Source organism: Myxocyprinus asiaticus, chromosome 24, assembly GCF_019703515.2.
Source record: "Myxocyprinus asiaticus isolate MX2 ecotype Aquarium Trade chromosome 24, UBuf_Myxa_2, whole genome shotgun sequence".
Lineage (NCBI taxonomy): Eukaryota > Metazoa > Chordata > Actinopteri > Cypriniformes > Catostomidae > Myxocyprinus > Myxocyprinus asiaticus.
In genome coordinates this window covers 29698578-29718244 of record NC_059367.1, presented here as the reverse complement: position 1 = coordinate 29718244, position 19667 = coordinate 29698578, and the positions used below count along the sequence as shown (strand labels likewise).

General features: G+C 38.4%; 1 protein-coding gene across 2 annotated transcripts in view; it reads left to right on the top strand.

Moving 5' to 3' along the window:
* LOC127414766 (solute carrier family 23 member 2-like) overlaps positions 1 to 19667 on the top strand; it is a 95463-nt gene that overhangs the window by 65666 nt on the left and 10130 nt on the right. For both annotated transcript variants that reach the window (XM_051653033.1, XM_051653032.1), the window contains 3 exons: positions 10539 to 10627; positions 10712 to 10779; positions 19453 to 19634. In XM_051653033.1, the coding sequence (XP_051508993.1) occupies positions 10539 to 10627; positions 10712 to 10779; positions 19453 to 19634 (339 nt within the window). The remainder of the gene's footprint in view (positions 1 to 10538; positions 10628 to 10711; positions 10780 to 19452; positions 19635 to 19667) is intronic.

Below are 19667 nucleotides of genomic sequence, written 5' to 3'. Positions count from 1 at the left end.
TCATTGGCCTTTTATCAAAGACCAGAGGTGTCTCGGGCTCCCAAGAGTGACCCCTAGTGTCACTACATCGACATAACGTCCAGTGAGTGACAGATAGGGAAGGTTGAATAGTCTGTTGACTCACTCATAACAGTCCCTTGCCGCCACCTACTGACGTAACAATGTAACTGCACTGAAATCGTTGAAAAATCCCCACCAACACTAACATACAGACTTGACAGCCTGTCTCGTCACAATTTATATTTTTAATATCTAATAAACTAGTTTCATGCATTTAAACAAGTCTTTTGGAACAAACATTATTATCAAAAAGTGTCACATCAATCATCCAGTTGTTTTTAGGTTAGTAAATATTACATTGGTAAATAATGCTAGAATTATTCTGTTGAATGTACACTACTGTTCAAAAGTCTCTTCTGCTCACCAAGCCTGCATTGATTTGATCCAAAATACAGTAAAAACACTAATATTGTGAAATATTATTACAATTTTAAATAATAGTAATAATACAGTAGTAAAATGTAATTTATTCCTGTGATCAAAGCTGAATTTTCAGCATCATTTCTCCAGTCTTCAGTGTCACATGATCGTTCAGATATCATTCTGATATGCTGATTTGATACTCAAGAAACATTTCTGATTATTATCAATTTTGAAAACAGTTGTGTACAATTTTTTTTCAGGATTCTTTGATGAATAGAAAGTTCAAAAGAACAACATTTATCTGAAATAGAAATCTTTTGTAACATTATACACTACCGTTCAAAAGTTTGGGGTTAGTAAGAATTTATTTATTTTTTTGGGAAAGAAATTAAAGAAATGAATACTTTTATTCAACAAGAATGCATTCAATTGATCAAAAGTGACAGTAAAGACATTTATAATGTTTGCCCAGTTGTCCTGCACTCTTTGAATAAAGCTCCCGCACCTGGGTTCATACCTAATCTCCTCTTTATAGTATCATTACTGCCTGATAGTATTTTGCCATCCTTTTGCTACTGTTTAAGTAATAAAAAAAGGTCCTTAAACAAGTCCTTTTGAAGTTACTGACTGCTCCTTTATCACTGCTTTCTGAGACATTATGAAATAATTATTCCTGTGCCACTGCTGAATCTGACAGTGATACCATCCAGTGATTCTGGAAGGCATCTGATTATTTTCTACTGTTTTTGAGACATTTCAATGTATTCTGAAGTCACATGCTTTTACGGCTCTTCAAGTGCCTTATATGTAGTCCCCTGTTATATTTACCATAGTTGCCCTTTTGGGTCTGTTGCTTTGTCACCCTCTAAATCCAATATTACTTGGAGTAAGCCATTTATATATAACTTTGTTATATAACATTGGACTTGAAATTTATATATTTTTTTATTCTTTATCAACACAAAAGCCTGTTATTTTATGTAAGCCTGTTTTTAATAAATAGTATATAGTTATGCATATTATGATCAAATAAATATATTGTATATTTTGTATAAATTGTATATTGCGAGACTACCCCCCCCCCCAAAAAAAGTCATATGGTGGGGACCTCCCATAAGACTTGATTCAATTCGAGCACTGAACCAGGCTCACTGTGGGGGCCAGTTCCCCTCTGGCTAAACAACATGAATATATTTATGCCAATATTAGTTATTTATGTGAAGTGCAAGTCATGGTTTTAAATTTGTAAAGTAATTAAGCATTAAGGTCCAGTTGTTTAAAAAGAAAAAAAAAGAAAATATTTTTTATGAACTTTTAGATTAATGACTAATGTCTTTGAAGTCCATCCTGGATTAACTGCAGAAGTTCACATTGATGCATTGTCCTTTGTTAGTTGGCTGATGAAGGCTTTTGTTGGCAATTAAATGATAGTCTATGTATTCCATTTCAAGAGTGTAGCCCATCAATAGACAAAGGTGATGCAGGCAGAGATTAATGAGGTGCATCGCAGTTCAACCTGCAGGTCATTTCGGTGAGGTTCGGTGGTGTCCATCCTAAGTCCAAGTTTCAGGCAGTGGCATATGAAGTAGCCGATGTCTTACAGTTGGATTTGGCATCAGTTCATCCTCTGAAGTCAAAAGACAGAAGGGATGTCTGACTAGCACTGGCTGTAGTTTGTCGTCATTTGTCAGCAACACGCAGCAGTGGAGTCCAACACCATGCAGTAACGGAGCTGGATCTGGCTGGCTCTGGTAACCTCGGGATATGAATCAAATAGAGACATGGAAACAAATAGAATAATATTAGCGTGGACCGCATTACATTTTATGCAGAGTTATAGATTGAGATGGATGTTTCTGGTTCCGGCAGACCTAACTAAAGCAGCCTAAATGGGAGTTGAAGGATGAATTAGGTGCATGCCTGGCTAAATAGATGTGTCTTTAGTCTAGACTTAAACTGAATGCATGTGTCTGAATCACAAACAGTGTTAGGGAGACTATTGCATAGTTTAGGTGCCAAGTATGAACAGGATCTACCTCCTTTTGTGGAGTTTGATATTCTTGGAATTATTAACAAGCCAGTATTTTGTGATCGTAATGAATGTGACGGGATATAGCGTGTCAGAAGGTCACTTAAGTACTGTGGAGCTAGACCATTCAAAGCTTTGTATGTAGTTAACAGAATTTTAAAATTAATACGAAATTTAACAGGTAGCCAATGTAACGATGATAAAATTGGGCTAATATGATCATATTTTTTGGTTTTAGTCTGCACTCAGGCAGCTGCATTTTGAACCAACTGAAGTTTATTTATTGAACTTTCTGGACATCCTCCCAGTAATGCATTACAATAATCTTGTCTTGAGGTCATGAATGCATTAATTAATTTTTCGGCATCAGCAACAGAAAGCATGTGTCGTAATTTAGCAATATTTCTCAGGTGGAATAATGCTGTTCTACAAACTTTGAAAATTTGATTTTCAAAGGACAGATTGGTATCAAATATAACAATTAAGTTATTTTCTGTAGAAGACAACTGAACAGTACATCCATCGAGAGTCAAATTATATTTTAGCTGCTTATTTTTTGAGGTTTTTGGTCCAATCATTAGTACCTCTGTTTTGTTGGAATTTAGTAGAAGGAAATTTCTGTCCATCCAATCTTTGATTTCATTGATACACTCTGTTAATTTGGAGGATTGTAAGTTTTCATTGGGTTTAGAAGAAATATAAAGCTGAGTATCGTTGGCATAACAGTGGAAACTTATTCCATGATTCCTGATAATATCTCCCAGGGGAAGCATGTATAAGGAGAAAAGCAGAGGTCCTAAAACTGATCCCTGTTGCACTCCATACTAACTGTTGTTTGATTTGACAATTTACACATACAAAGTGGTAGCAGTCTGATAAATATGACCTAAACCATGCTAATGCATGTCCACTAATGCCAACATAATTCTCCAGCCTATTCAAGAGAATGTCATGATCTGTCATGTCGAAGGCAGCATTAAGATCTAAAAACACTAGAAGAGAAATGCAGCTGCGATCAGATGATAAGAAAAGTCATTTGTAACTCTGATAAGTGCAGTTTCTGTACTGTTATGAGGCCTAAATCCTGACTGAAATTGTTCATATATTCCATTTCTCTGTAAAAATGAAAATAGTTGGGAGGACACTACCTTTTCTAGTATTTTCGACATAAATGGTAGATTTGAAATCGGTCTGTAATTAGCCAATTCTCTAGGATCAAGCTGTGGCTTCTTAATAAGCGGTTTGATAATTGCCATTTTAAAGTTTCTTGGGACATGTCCTAAGGATAGCAAGGAGTTAATAATATTAAGAAGAGGTTCTGAAATTACTGGGAATACCTCTTTTAAGAGCTTAGTTGGTATTTGATCTAACATGCATGTTGTGGCTTTTGATTTTTTGATACATTTTGTGTGCTCTTCATGACCTATGACAGCGAAGGACTGAAGTTGCTCGTGAGCAAAATTATGAGATACTGTTTTCTGAGGTGCTGTGACAGTTGATTGCATGATTCCAATTTTATTTCTGATTATTTCTATTTTATCAGTAAAGAAATTCATGAAGTCATTACTATTGTGCTGCGATGGAATATCTGGTTCAGTCGATACTTTATTCTTAACCAATTTAGCCACAGTACTGAATAAATGCCTAGGATTGTTGTGGTTATTTTCTATGAGTTTGCTAAAATATGCTGACCTGGCAGCTTTTAGTGCCTGTCTGTAGCTACAGACACTGTCTTTCCATGCACCGTGAAATACCTCTAATTTTGTATTCTTCCAGTTGTGCTTCATTTTCCGAGCTGATCTCTTGAGAGCATGAGTGTGACGGTGCAAGGCTTTTTTCTTTAATTTTCTTTAATCGAAGGGGAGGGGTGACACTATCAAGAGTGCCAGAGAAGTCTATTTATAGTTTCTGTTATAACATTAAGTTCTTCTCTACTTTATGGCTTACTGACTATGTGAGACAATTCTGGAAGATTATTAGGGAAGCTATCTTTAGTGGTCGAAAGAATAGTTCTACCTGAACGTTAGCGTGGTGTAGATTGAGTGACATTAGCTGATCGCAACAAACAAGAGATGAGGTAATGATCTGAGATGTCATCGCTCTGCGGTAGAATTTCTATAGTATCAACATCAACTTCATATGACAGAATTAAATCTTGTGTATGATTATGGCAATGAGTTGGTCCTGTCACATTTTGTCTGACTCCAAATAGACTTGAGAATATCGATAAATGCTATTCCCAATGTGTCATTTTCATTATTTATGTGAATGTTGAAGTCACTGACAATTAAAGCTCTATCTACATTAACTACTAGATCTGATTCACCAAGGAAACCAGAGTAAGGCCCGGGTGATCTATATACTGTAGCAAGGGCAAAAAACGACAGAGATTTTTAATTTGTATCTGATGGTGTCATATTAAGCATTATTAGTTCAAAAGACTTAAACATATATCCTGTCCTCTGAGTAACACCAAAAACCTCACTGTAAATTGTAGCAACACCTCTTCCTCGAGCCTTCAGATGAGGCTCATGTTTATAACAATAACCTGGGGGAGTAGATTCAATTAAACTAATATATTCATCTGGTTTTAGCCAGGTTTCAGTCAGACAGAGTGCATCCAACCTATGATCTGTAATAATTTCATTTACAATTAGTGCTTTGTAGAAAGAGATCTAATGTTTAGTAGCCCTACCTTTATATGATGTTTATCTTAAAAAAAAAAAAATTGTTTGACCTTAATCAAATTTTTTATAAATGATTTAGTGAGTTTTGTGTTTGGTAGTTCGGGGAACATACACAGTCTCTATGTGATATCTAGGTGATACAGTCTCTATGTGTTGTAGTTTATGTGACCTGTGTGACATCTCAAGGCAGCTAGCAGATGTTCGGATTAACCAGTTTGTCTGCTTCCTGACCTGGGCCCCAGTTAGTCAAATACTATCATTATTAAGACTGTGAGCCAAATTACTAGAGAGGAGAGTGGCACCTTCCCTGGAGGGATGGAGTCCATCTCTCTTTAGCAGGTCAGGTGTACCCCAAAAACTCTTCCAATTGTCTATAATTCCTGTGCTATTCTCCAGACACCACTAAGACATCCAGCTGTTCAGTGACACTAATACTTCTATAAACTACTATAAACCTCGTCACCACAACGAGCAGGGAGGGGGACAGAGCATATTACATTGTCTGACATAATTTTTTAAGTTCACACACCTCTTTAACATTATCTCTAGTGATCTCCAACTAGCGAAGCCCTACATCATTAGAGCCGACATGAATAACAATTTTAGAAAATCTACATTTAGCATTAGCCAGCAGTTGTAAATTTGATCTGATGTCAGAAGCCCAAGCCCCCGAAATGCATTTAACAATGTTGGCTGGAGTCTCTATTTCAATGTTCCTTACAATAGAATCACCAATTATTAGGGCTCTTTCAACATGATTCTCAGTGGGTGCATCATTGAGTGGGGAAAATCGATTGGAAACCCTAACAAGAACGGGAGAGTGGTGTTGCTTTGCTGAGAGAGTATGCCGCCGAGATGTCACCCAATCATCCTGCTGCAGGGGCTCTCCAGCCGGAACCAAAGAGTATGTTGCTCGCTGTACTACCCGCATCCAAAACAGTATCTATCAGCTTCTCTTTCTCACTGACCTCCACTAGTGTTCTGATGCGTGCCTCTAACTCATTAACCATCTCCGTCAGCCTGACTAATTCCTTACATTTATCACATGTGAATCCCTCACTGCTGACGGGTGAATCTATAGTAAACGTGACATGCAATGCAGGAAGCAATAACATGAGCGGATGCTATGACTTACCAAAATTGTTTGTTGTTGTTATGGTTGTTCTTGAGCAGCATGGGTTTAAGATCCATGTGGTTCCTAATCAGCAAATGTTTGAGATTGATGCAATAATCCATGTAAAACACAGTGGAGAAAACAAATGCACGCAGTCGAGACACACCATGTAGACAAGCGGAAAAAAGAAGGGAAAAAAATGAGAGAAACGGGTGCGCGCGGTAAAATACACACAGATGAAACAGTAGAAAAGCGGAAAAACCAGAAGCACGTGGTAAAATGGCAAAGGATAAAACGATGAACTTATCAGAATAAGCAATGCTAAGCAGGCAAGCAAGCTACAAACACTCGTGCAGCGTGCCAACAGGAACAGGAATTGATCAAAAAATAATTTAACTGCCTGCCCAAATCCAAACATTTACTATCTCCAATGGCTCCATTTGCCATCACGCAAGTATCAGTCAACGACAACAAGTGGAAAATTACTAATAGCCTAAAGATTAAGAACTAAAGACAATTCTAAATGTAAAGACAATAATAATACAAATAATAAATTCCCTTGTGTTCCCAAAATAATGCTGCCAAATGTGTGTTCTTATCGAATTTGTGTTTGTATTGCGTTTTGGTAATACAGTTAATACTGCCTAAAGAAAATAAATTAAAACTCAAACAAGGTGAATGTGTCTTGCATTACTTTATGATTTAATCACTTTCATCTTTATTTAATTCAAAGATATATATTACCGAACCTGCAGAGTTGCATTCACAATGCATGCTGACTGAGTGGAAATAACGCAAACTAAACTAACAGCACCTCCTGAGATGATCAGAGATTTCATTCAGACGAATGAAACAGAAAAAAGAGTGAAAACTCTTTACATGCGCTTGTTCCACACGACAGGCTCATGCTGCATGCCTCTGAACAAACAGCGAATCAGGTGAATGTTTTAGCTGTAATAATGTAATTAATTTATTGAAACACGAAAAACATAAACAAAAGACATTTCTAAATTCAAATTGCACTTTAAACTAAACAAAAAAAGCAATAAAACAACAAAGTGTTCAGAAAATCTTATTTAACCATCTCCCCAAATCCAAGCATTTACTGTCTCCAACGGCTCCATTTCGATCACGGAATCCGCAATGCATGCCAACCACGAGGAAATAAAAATAAAGTGTTTCTTCAAGCGCACATCTTTGTGTCTAACAGCATTTCTTGTCATGTGTCACTCCGAGACATGAAATACATTTGGATGAGGAACTTGCAAACTGGAATCAACCTCATTGCATTTGGCGGGTGGCGGGTGCTAGTTTCACACTCTGGCCACTGTTTAATATATTTGCCGACTTACCAGATCCATAGTTTTGCCATTTCCCGATATTGTCGATCATCGTCTGTTCGCAATCGGCATCAGGACCTTTGTAAGACATCGCTGATATCCAATTACATCGTCCTATCGCCCAGTCCTATCACCATGATATAAGATTTTGGTCATACCAGCATCCCCTAATTATGCCCAATTTAGTCTCTGATGTCGTTTTTTTGTAAAATTGCTTTTAGCAATTCTCCACATCTTTTTTCCTCTTCCTCTTTTTGCCACATTGTTGTTTCATTCTTTTAGTCACTTATTCTCACTTTCTCTGATATTTTCTCTTGTGCCTTTTTCACAGTACATTCCCCTATTCCAGTCATTCTCCTCTTCTTCTCTCGCTCTCTCTCTCTCTCTCTCTCTCTAAAGGGAAAGCAACCCAGTAGCCAAGTTTATGTGCTAATTGAAATACTTTTCAGTCGTTTTATTTTCAGGCCGTTTCTACTGTCTGAAGTTGTTCTACTAGGTTTTACACAAAACAGGTCCAGCCACAAGACAGTTTTCTTGTATCTTGTATTTTCTTGGAGCTTTTAGCTACTGTACATTCTTTCGACCTATTACATTTTTTTGAGAGCCGCTTTCCTGAGATAAGGACCATCAGCCTTGAGGAATTTTTTTTTTTTTTTTAACAGCTCTTTTTGTCTCAGTGACACTCAACCCACTTAGATGCGCAAGGCTGACCATATTTTATTATGAAATGGGAAAAGAGTAAAGAAGTGGAAGAAAAAATTATATTTTCAAAGTTTTTTGCGGTGCAAGAGCTGCTTTTATTGGAACAAAGTCAAACTCACAGTTGTGTCTGTACCAAGAGGTCTGGGGAAAATGGGTCAGCTCAGTTTTAGCTGGGATCTTCTGTGGGTCTTTGTGTTTTCAAATGAAGGTCTTTAGCTCTTATAGCACTACAATTCAGTCAGTACACTTGCTATGTGGGGTGGCTTACAATGTCCATTGATGTTTTACTGCTGTATCGGTGCAGTTTAGTTTACAAGCTGTCAGGTGTAAAACCCCCAGTGAGGAAGTACAAGGTGAAAATGGCAACAGAACTCCCTTTATATAACTAATACATTATCTGGATCAGACAGGTCTTTTGTGGCACAGCTTATGGGGTGGGGAGGGAAGGAATTTGTGAAGGTCTGACAGTCCCTTCTATTATGGATAAAAATCTCCCTCTTAGTCGATTCATATCATTAAGGCATTTAGCCTCAGCCTGTACTTTGTGTTCTTTTGTGTTCGCTCTGCCCTCAGTATCAGACACCTATTTGATGCAAGTTGACTCATATGATCCCTCCATTCTGACGTCACATGCATCTGGCACATGCTGTCTCCATGGAAACATAAGCAAGTGACCCAAAAAAAAAGGAAATGAGAAGACAAGAGTGGAAAAGACATGGCAAGTGCTGATGTTAGCCATGTGTGCTGAGTCACTTTTTGAAATGATCTGTGCGTGTTTGTGCTAATTTGCCTGGTTTACATATTGCATAAACGTGATTACATGATGCATGCTAAATCTGACTGATGAACAGGTTTGTCTCAGATTACCCAAAATGCCAGGTGCTGTGAACATTCCTAGTCAGAGAGGATAAAGAACTAATGTTTTGACATTTAAATGTTCCCTGTTTACGCAAATGTACTGTACATAGTGGAAACTGAAATGTAATATGTGTTCTTGTTTTGTCTCAATTCTGTTAATATTTTATTTTTGTAAAACTCTATTCCTTAGAGGTTGGTCTTTATAATGTCATAATGTCACAATGGCCCTCCTCCCCTCTTATTTCTTAGCAAATTAGCATCAAGTGTTCTTAAGCAAAGATAGGAGGGTATAGGGAGTAGGGGAGTAATTGAAAATCTAGGACCTTCTTAGAGTTTTATGTAACAGCAGTCTCTGTTCAAGCAGAGAGACCTCAAAGCCCACATCAATGACTATATATTTGAGTAGAGTTTGTGGAGACATCTAGTGGCCAGAGCAATGTACTGCAGGCTCACAAGCATGTTTACATGCACAGCAATAGGCTGATAACTACCTAAAATAAAAAAAACGATAACATAAAAAACCTGTGTTTGCATGAGACTTTATCAGGTTATTCTGATAATGCCCAATTCCCAATACTTAGTAGGTCCTCATGATGGCACGGTTACTCACCTCAATCCAGGTGGTGGAGGATAAGTCTCAGTTGCCTCCGCTTCTGAGATTGTCAATCTGCGCATCTTATCACGTGGCTCGTTGTGCATGACACCACGGAGACTCCGCATGTGGAGGCTCATGCTACTCTCCGCGATCCACGCACAACTTACCACGCACCCCATTGAGAGCGAGAACCACTAGTCGCGACCACGAAGAGGTTACCACATGTGACTCTACCCTCCCTAGCAACCAGGCCAATTTGGTTGCTTAGGAGACCTGGCTGGAGTCACTCAGCACACCCTGGATTCGAATTTTCGACTCCAGGGGTAGTAGTCAGAATCAATACTCGCTGAGCTACCCAGGCCCCCACTATTCTCTGTTTTTGATGTCAAAACGTAACAACACTTGCACACATTGTATAAGCCGATAAGAGCGCAAGTAAAAGTGTTTTTCATGCAATGAAAAAAACAGTAATGGGCAAAAATCTACCCGTGTCAAACGTATTGCTTAAACCGTTTATGTCTTATAAAAGAAAACTGATTACGGTGTTTACAGCATGTAAACGCACTCAGTGTGTTATTTTAATGAATTAGTTCATTTCAATGAACCAGTTCAAAAACTGATTTTGATAACCGATTTGAGTGACAAAGTGACATATTTCTGAATTTGTGACTTTGTCTCGTTAGCCACACATAAATGCTTCCCAGGAGTGAGAACCTTGTGGATGTTTGTGTTGGTACAAGCTGTTCTAATGTGACGGATTAATGTGTTTGTGTGTGTGTTTTACCTCCAGGCTCCCATTATTTCAGGCAAGTGCTTTTGCGTTTCTCGCACCAGCAAGAGCCATTCTTTCACTGGATAAATGGAAGTGTAACACAACAGGTACATGTCTCTCACACTCCCTCAAACATTCCTGTACATTCTCACTACTAAAACAGTAATGTAACTGCCATACTCTCTCTACAGCTTTTACTGTATTAAATGGCACAGAGCTGCCTCACACAGAAGACATCTGGTACCCCAGGATACGAGAGGTGTGTTAACTGATTAACACTTTTTATTGATTCACAATTTGAAAAGCAAAACATATATTCACAGAATCAACATTATTCCCTTTTCCCCTCCCAATTCCCAACCCCACCCTGACCCTCAACAAATATCCCTGTGGTCACACTTACACACACAAAAAAAGAAAGAAAGAAAGGAAGAAAGAAAAGAAAAAAAAGAAAAATATATAAAGAAATAATAATCACACATTTAAAACTACACTTCTCTCTCCACTGCCCCTCCCCGAGAGCCCTCCAAAACGGCCAAATAGCTGCCCCATTTTTTATTAAATAAATCTAATTTGCCTAGCCTTCTACATGAAATTTCCTCAAATGCCACTACCCTGCCCATCTCTGTGCACCACTCTTAAAATGGGCATTCCAGAAGATTTCCATCCCCTAAGGATGACTTGCATTCCGATCATGACACCAGCCAGGACCCAACTCTGTATCATGAACCCATCTCCTACATCAATGACCATCCCATCGCCTAGAACACAGAGCCTGGGGCAAAATGAAACCTGAGCAGCCAACACCTCACAAATAAAATTCTGAACCCTCAACCAAAAATCTTGAATCTTTACACATCTCCAAAAAACATGGGTTATGTTCCCATCTTCTGAGTGGCATCGCCAGCAGGTGGGTGTGTCTTTGAGACCAAGTCTATACAATCTAGAGAGGGTCCAACAGAATCGATGTAAAATCTTAAATTTCATCAGACGCACCCTTGAATCTCTAGATGAAGACTTGATGTTTTTTTAGAATCCTAGCCCACACTCCCTCCTCCAATACCAAATTTAAATCTTTCGCCCATACTCTCTTAAGAGAAGCTGAAGCTCCATCACCCAGACTCTGAATTAACAGGAAATAATACACTGATACCTCATGACCATTTCCAAAGGCAGTAATCACCACTTCCAGAGTATCTGCCGCTTTAGGGGGGTGTGTGCTACTCCCAAAAACAGTGCAGAGCAAGTGGCGCAGCTGTAAATACCTATAGAATTGAGATTTGGGAATCCCAAAATGTTGAATAAAATTTTCAAAAGATCTCAATACTCCACTCTCATACAGTTCACAGAGTGTATTAACCCCCCTCATAATCCAGTCTGTCCAGCAGAAAGGGGACTTAGTAATACATAGTTTAGGGTTCAGCCATAAGCTCGAGGCAACATTTAGATAAATATCCGAATTAAACACTCTGGACACTTTTGTCCATACCAAGTGCAAATGCGAAATAACGGGGTGTGATTTAACTTCTCTGGTTAGATTGATAGAAAGGCTTTGCAATGGCAAAATAGGGGAAAAAACTTCCTGTTCAATAGAAAACCAGGGAGGGGCTCTTTCAGGTGGAAGCAATCAATGAGCCAAATGCCTGAGACCGAACGCATAATAATAAAACAAAATCTTGGGTAGGCCTAGCCCACCTTTGTCAATCAGCCTATGTAATTTGTTGAAATGTAGTCTGGGACTTTTACCATTCCAAATGATGGACTTCGCTATGCTATCAAATGGTTTGAAATAAGAGGGGGACATCTATAGGGAGTGACTGTAGCAGGTAGTTGAATTTTGGAATACAGTACATTTTAATAACATTAACCTTCCCAATCATCGATAAATGTAATGAAGCCCACCTGTCCACATCGCTCAAACCATTTTATTAAAGGGTCAAAATTAACTCTTAACTAAATCAGACAAATTTGCTGGGAATAAAATACCCAAATACTTAATGCCACTGGAAGGCGCCCGGCTGGAAGGCCGTTACTGGACAGTACGCTGTCAGAGCCAAAGCTTTGGATTTAGACCAATTGACTTTTTATCATGAGAACTTGGAAAAGGAATTAATAATTCTGTGGAGGCAAGGCATAGATCTAGTAGGGTCAGAGACAAATAATAAAATATAATCTGGGTAAAGCAGAAGCTTATGTGCCACTCCTCCCGCCATCACCCCTGGAAAATCATCCTCCTTTCTTATTGCGGTTGCTAATGGTTCCAGGGCAAGACAGAACTATAATGGGGAAAGAGGACAACCCTGCTGAGTGCCCCTATTCAGAGTAAAATAATCTGAAATTAATACATTTGTTTATACCGCTGCTACAGGGTGTCTATAAAGTAATTTAATCCAACCAATAAATGTACTCCCGAACCCATACATTTCTAAAATCTTAAAAAGATAATCCCATTCTACCATATCAAATGCCTTTTCGGCGTCAAGTGAGATGGCAGTGACAGGAGACTGATCATTCGCTACTGACCACAAGATACTGATGAAACGCCTATTGTTATCAGAGGAGCTACAGCCCCGAATAAACCCCACCTGATCTATATGTATAACAGATGTCATAACTTAAAATAATCGGTTGGGCAAAAGCTTTGACAACATTTTTACATCTAGCTGGATCAGGGAAATTGGACGGTAACTTTTACACTCGCTTGGATCTTTCTCCTTTTTAAGAATCAGACTGATCCAGGCTTGTGTCATGGTTGGGGGAAGCTTTCCATTATTTAATGATTCCGTATAAACTTCTAACAAAAGTGGAGCCATTTCTTTAGCATAAGATCTAAAAAAATCAGCGGCAAAACCATCTGGCCCCGGAGCCTTGCCGGTAGGTAAGGCCTTAATTACCTTGTCAAGCTCTGCCAAGGTTATCTCAGAATCAAGATCATTTTTTTTCCTCAGTCGTCAATTTAGGGAGTTCTAATGGTTCCACAAATTTTCTAATATCTTCATCAGTAGACGAAGATGTGGAACTATAAAGATCAAGATATAACTCTTTAAAGGCATTATTAATATCAATGGGCAAGGTAAAAATTTCACCACCAGCAGATTTCACTGAGGGAATGGTAGAAAAATACTCTCTCTGCTTTATATATCTAGCCAAAAGCTTCCCTGCATTGTTCCCCACTCAAAGTATGACTGTCTTGCCCTGAATAACCAAAACTCCACTTTCCGCCACAAAATAGTATTATATCTGTATTTCAATCGAGTCAATTCTCTGAGGCCATCCGACGTCATTCGGCACTTCAGCTCTGCCTCTGCACTTTTAATATTCCCTTCCAACTCCACATGTTGTATCGTGCTTTGGATTTTTTGGTGAATGAAGCATACTGTATGAACCGACCCCTAAGAACCGCCTTAAGTGCCTCCCAAGCCACGCCCACAGAAGACACTGAGAACCAGTTGGTCTCCATATAAACATTGATTTCAGTCTTTAACATTTGTTGAAAATCAGGATTTTGCAATAGGGATACATTAAAGTGCCAACTATATGATTTATTTTTCTCCATATGTGGCAACATTTCTAAACTCACCAGGACGTGATCTGAGACTAAGATGTTTCCAATTGAGCAATCCACGACAGATGAAATGAGGGACTTCTATTCTAGAATAAATCTTATGGACTGATGAAAAAATGTATAGTCCCTACCAGATGGGTTAAAAAGTCGCCAAATATCTGCAAGACCAAGATTTTTACACATCCCGTGAAGCATCAGTGTTGCTCTAGGGGGCTTACACGCTTTTGCTTCACTATGATCAAGGACTGAGTCCATCAAAAGATTAAGTCTCCTCCCAATATTATATCATGAGGGGTGCCAGCGGCTTGCAGCATCCCTTCAGGATCAATAAAAAAGCCCTGATCATCAACATTAGGCACGTAAATATTAGCCAAAACCAACCTTTGCCCCTGAATTTCTGCTAAAACAATAATGATTCTCCCTAATTTATCTTTAATCTGTTTGAGAGATTTGAATTGTAGATGTTTACTTATCAATGTAATGACTCCCCTGCTCTTACTTGAGCCAGCACTAAAGAAAACATGCCCACCCCATATCTTCCCAAATTTTTCAGCTTGCTGCGAGGAAAGATGTGTTTCTTGAAGAAACACTATATCACATTTCTTATGCTTAAGAAAAGAAATAACCTTTCTTCTTTTTAAGGGGTGCCCCAACCCATTCACATTCCACGTGGAGAAAGATAACCCACTCATATTAACATTTGACATTTTGATATAATAGACAAAATAAATTGTGTTTCAAAAACAAGATTATACAGACCACATTCCAACATTAGTGCAACAATCAAACCCCAAACCAAACAAACAGAAAAAAGAAAAACGTGTGCATTAACCCCGCGCACGACAGCGCCAACCGGCGTCAATCCCTCTAAACTCAAAAGGTCCATGTACACCTACAAGAGTCCCCGCGACAACTTTGCCATCGGATTGCTCAAGTCTGGTGCTTCTGCACAAATTTTGTGAGGCAAATTACATAACAGAAAATACTTTGTAAAACAAACCCCAGCCAATAGGCAGAATAAACACAAAGAATGTGTAGATTAATTCACAGAAGTGTCTCGAAGGTGTGTTTCTCCACAAAACAAATTCCAGCCGATAAAAAGCCATTCAGTTTCCTCGGACAGACAAACGAGTGTTCAGTGAGCCGGATGCTTATGAGTGCAGCAGATGACGTAATCATTCCAATGTCCTGCAAAAATACTCCACAAAACAAACTCCAGCCAACAGGAGGAATAAGCACAAAGAACAAACAGATTCATCCACAACTGTCCTGAAGCAGTGTTATTCCACAAAACAAACTCCAGCTGCTAGGCAGAACCAGCACAAAAAAAACAGGCATCCCAGTTCCCAGAGTCAAATTCACTCGGAGGCCGCATAAAAAAAATACACCATGACTTACTCAGTCTGTCAACTTTATAAAAGACAACCTTTGTGTGGGCATGTAGATATTTTGCGGCCATCCTTAGTATCCATTCTCAATCTGGCCAGGAACTTCAGTGTAAAAGCAATCTTCCATCAATGCAAATGTTTCTTGAAGGAGTGTTATTCCACAAAACAAACTCCAGCCGCTAGGCGGAACCATCACAAAACGAAACAAAAATGGTGCCCAGCTTCCTCAGACAGCCAAGAGTAAGTACAGTGAGTAAATTCACACTGGAGCTACATGAGAAACACCAAATGGCTTACTCCCATTGTTTCTATGAAGGACAGTGCTTGCTTGGGACACATAAATACTTTGCGGCCATCCTTAGTATCTATTCTCAGTTTGGCTGGAAACAACAGTGCAAAAGCAATTTTCCGTTGATGTAAGAGTTTCTTACATTCCTTGAATCGATTGCATTTCTCTCTTGTTGAATTCGCAAAGTCCGGGAACAAGAAAATATTGTGATTCTTCCAAGAAAGCTTTCCTTTGCTCCTCGCCTCGTGCAACACAAGATCTTTATTGGATGATCTCAGAAATTTGGCCAGAATTGATCGGGGCCTGTCCCCCTCAGCAGATCTGCAAGCCGGGACTCTGTGAGCTCGCTCGATTTCCAGCTAATGGCCTGTTATGTCGAGCAGACTCCGGAGGAGCTTGTCTAGGAATTTCACAAAATCTCTGCCTTCTTCATGCTGAAGAATTCCAACAATCCTTACGTTATTTCGTCGGCTCCTATTTTCAAGATCTTCCAGTTTTTCCAAAATGCTTTCCACATCTATCTTGGTCGCTAGCGGATTAGTGGATAATTCCCTTTCCGATGACTCCAGATAATCGATCCGTTTCTCAACATCTGCCACTCTTGTAACCAACTCAGAGAATTTTGTTTCCATCGCTGTAATCGATCGACGTATTACAGCGAGACCCTCCAAGTCAGGAACAACCTTCGTCAGCATCACAGACATGTTGGACAGTTGACGCTGGTTTTCTCCCGCCACACCATCCAAACCGAGTCCCTGGTCTGCGGGCCTGTCAGAGGTTTCAGCTTGAGCACGTAAGTGTCTTTTAATGTCCCCAGAACCTGAGGATTTTTACTTCTTTGCCATGTTTACCTCAAAGAACAAATATGTTGCTGGGTGTATCGAATCTCACCGGATTATAACATAAAAAGTGTGCAGAGCTCGCCGTTTATACGTCTGCTCCTCGCATGGCGTCACGTGACCTTTCACGTAAGTATTTTTAATGTCTCCAGAGCCCAAGGATTTTGAATTCTTTGACATATTGTCCTCCTAGAACAATTATGGAACAGAGTGTATCGAATCTCACTGGTTTATGTCATTTAAAAGTGTTAAAACTAGCAAAGTGCACAGAGCTCGCCATTCACACGTCCGATCCTCGCATGGCATCACATGACTCCCATGAGAGGTGTGTTAAAACAGAGAGAAAGAGATGAAAACAGTGTTGATGAGGTGTAAAAGTGTGCTTATTCTCAGACTGGGGGGTGTTGAGAGAATGGAAATGATACCAAAGTAATATGGAACATTTAATTAAAAAAAACAACAGAGGAACTGAAAATGCATGTGGAAAATTAAGAGTCTGGTTAGAACAAAAGTGTGAAGGTGACAAAATTTAGATAATTTGCTTGCAAAATTTCTTAGTTTTAACAGGAATTAAAGCAAAAAATGTCTAAGAAATTTTTATGGCAGCCCATTTCAGCCACAAACAACAACAAAAAAGTGCTGTGGTGATTAAAAAGTCAAAAAAATTCATAACTATGAGATAAACATTCATAATTATCAGATTAAATGTCATTGTTGAAATAATCACAATTATGAGATACAAAGTCATAATTTTGAGATAAAAAGCCATTATAAGATAAAAAGTCATAATTATGAGATTAAATATTATTATGGTGAAATAAAATCAAAACGATGAGATACAAAGTCATAATTTTGTGATAAAAAATCAATTATGAGATAAAATGTCATAATTAAGAGATGCTAAATCAAAATTATGAGATGAAAAGTCATAATTATGAGATTAAATAATTACAATTTATGAGATACAAAGTCATAATTTTGAGATAAAAAGTCATTGTAAGATAAAAAGTCATAATTATGAGATGAAAAAGTTTTAAACTAAGACATGTTTATGGCATTCCATTTCCACCAGACACAAAAACAATTGTGCTTTGGTGATAAAAAGTCTAAATTATAAGACAAAAAAGTCATAACTGTGAGATAAAAAGTCATAATTATGAGCTTAAATGTCATTATGTTGAAATAAAGTCAAAATTCTAAGATATCAAATCATAATTATGAGATAAAAAATGTCATAAGATGAAAAGTCATAATTATGAGTTAAAATGTCATTACGTTGAAATAAAGTCAAATTGATGTAATACAAATTCATAATTTTGTGATAAAAAGTCATTTTGAGATAAAATACATTAATGAGATGCCAAGTCATATTTATGAGATACTTGTTCATAATTATGAGACTGAAAATTAAAAATTGAGATAAAAAGTCATTATGAGATTGAAAGTCATATTTTTGATATAAAAAGTAAACATTTTGAGATACAAAATGCATAGTTATGAGACTGAAAAGTCATATTTTTTAGATAAAAAAAAAAGAGTCACATTCTCTAGTATTTTTTTGGACGACCTTTAGCTTTGATTGCGGCGTGCATTTGTCGTGCTGCAAAATATTGCTGAGCCTGACCAATTGAAGCAACCCCAGATCGGAACACTGCCTCCAGAGGTTTGTACAGTGGGCACTGTGCATGATGGGTGCATCACTTCATGCGCTTCTCTTCTTACCCTGACACGCCCATCGCTTTGGAATAGGGTAAATCTGGACTCATCAGACCACATGACCTTTTTCCATTGCTCCACAGCCCAATCTTTATGCTCCCTAGCAAATTGAAGTAGTTTTTCCTATTAGCCTCACTAACAAGTGGCTTTCTTGTGGCCATACAGCTGCTTTGTCCCAGTCCTGTAAGATCTTGTCGCATTGTGCATGTGAAAATGCTCTTACTTTCACTATTAAACATAGCCATGACTTCACCAAGCATTTTAGTGATCTCCAATCACGATCATTCAAGATTTTTTTCCGACCACATTTCTTCCGCTAAGCTGACGGTTCACCACTATCCTTCCAGGTTTTAATAATGCGTTGGACATTTCTTAACCCAGTTCCGGTGGTTTCAGCAATCTCCTTAGTTGTTTTCTTTGCTTGATGCAGGCCAATATGTTGCCCCTTCTGAAACACAGTAACATCTTTTCCACAACCACAGGATACGTCTTCTGACATGGTTGTTTAAGAAATGAGAAGCTACACACTGCATCAGTTAGGTTTAAAAGAATTGTTGCCAACTGAAACATATTTATCACTGCAAAAATGATCCAATCATAGGATCTTCGTGCACAAGTGTCAATTTTTTGAGGCCACTGTACATATTGCTTTATAAGGTATGAAGCTTTCATTAAACATACATCATGAAACATTAGAAATGTGTTTGGTTATCTATCTTTTAAAAGGCATTTGTTTAAATAGTTTTGATATTGATTTTTGTTTCCAGTAGAAGCCATGGCAGGCATGAAGACAAAGCAAATTAAGCCTCTGTCAATGACACTGTTTAGCCTTAATCTCTTTTAACCTTTAATGGTTTTATCTTTTTCTTATCTTTTTTGTCCTCCATATGTATGATCAAATTTAACCCCTCTTTCTCTTCCTCCTTTCTCTCTCTCTGTTTAAATTTTCAATTTTAATGGGCTTTATTGGCATGAAAAATACTCGAAAAGCAGCGTACAAGAAGGAGGGGGGGGCAGTATAAGTGACGAAGTATAAAAAGGGATGACCTTAAAAAATTAAAATGAAGTTAAATAAAGGACAAAAGAAAATGAAAATAACAAATTGCTCTCTTTGTCTCTTTCTCTCTCTCTGTAGATCCAGGGTGCTATCATAGTCTCCTCTATGATAGAGGTGGTCATAGGGGCTTTAGGTTTGCCAGGTGTCTTGTTGAAGTACATTGGACCTCTCACCATCACCCCAACTGTCACTTTGATTGGCCTTTCTGGCTTCCAGGCAGCTGGAGAGAGGGCGGGCAAACACTGGGGCATCGCCATGCTGTGAGTGTGACTCACACACACATTTGCCTATTT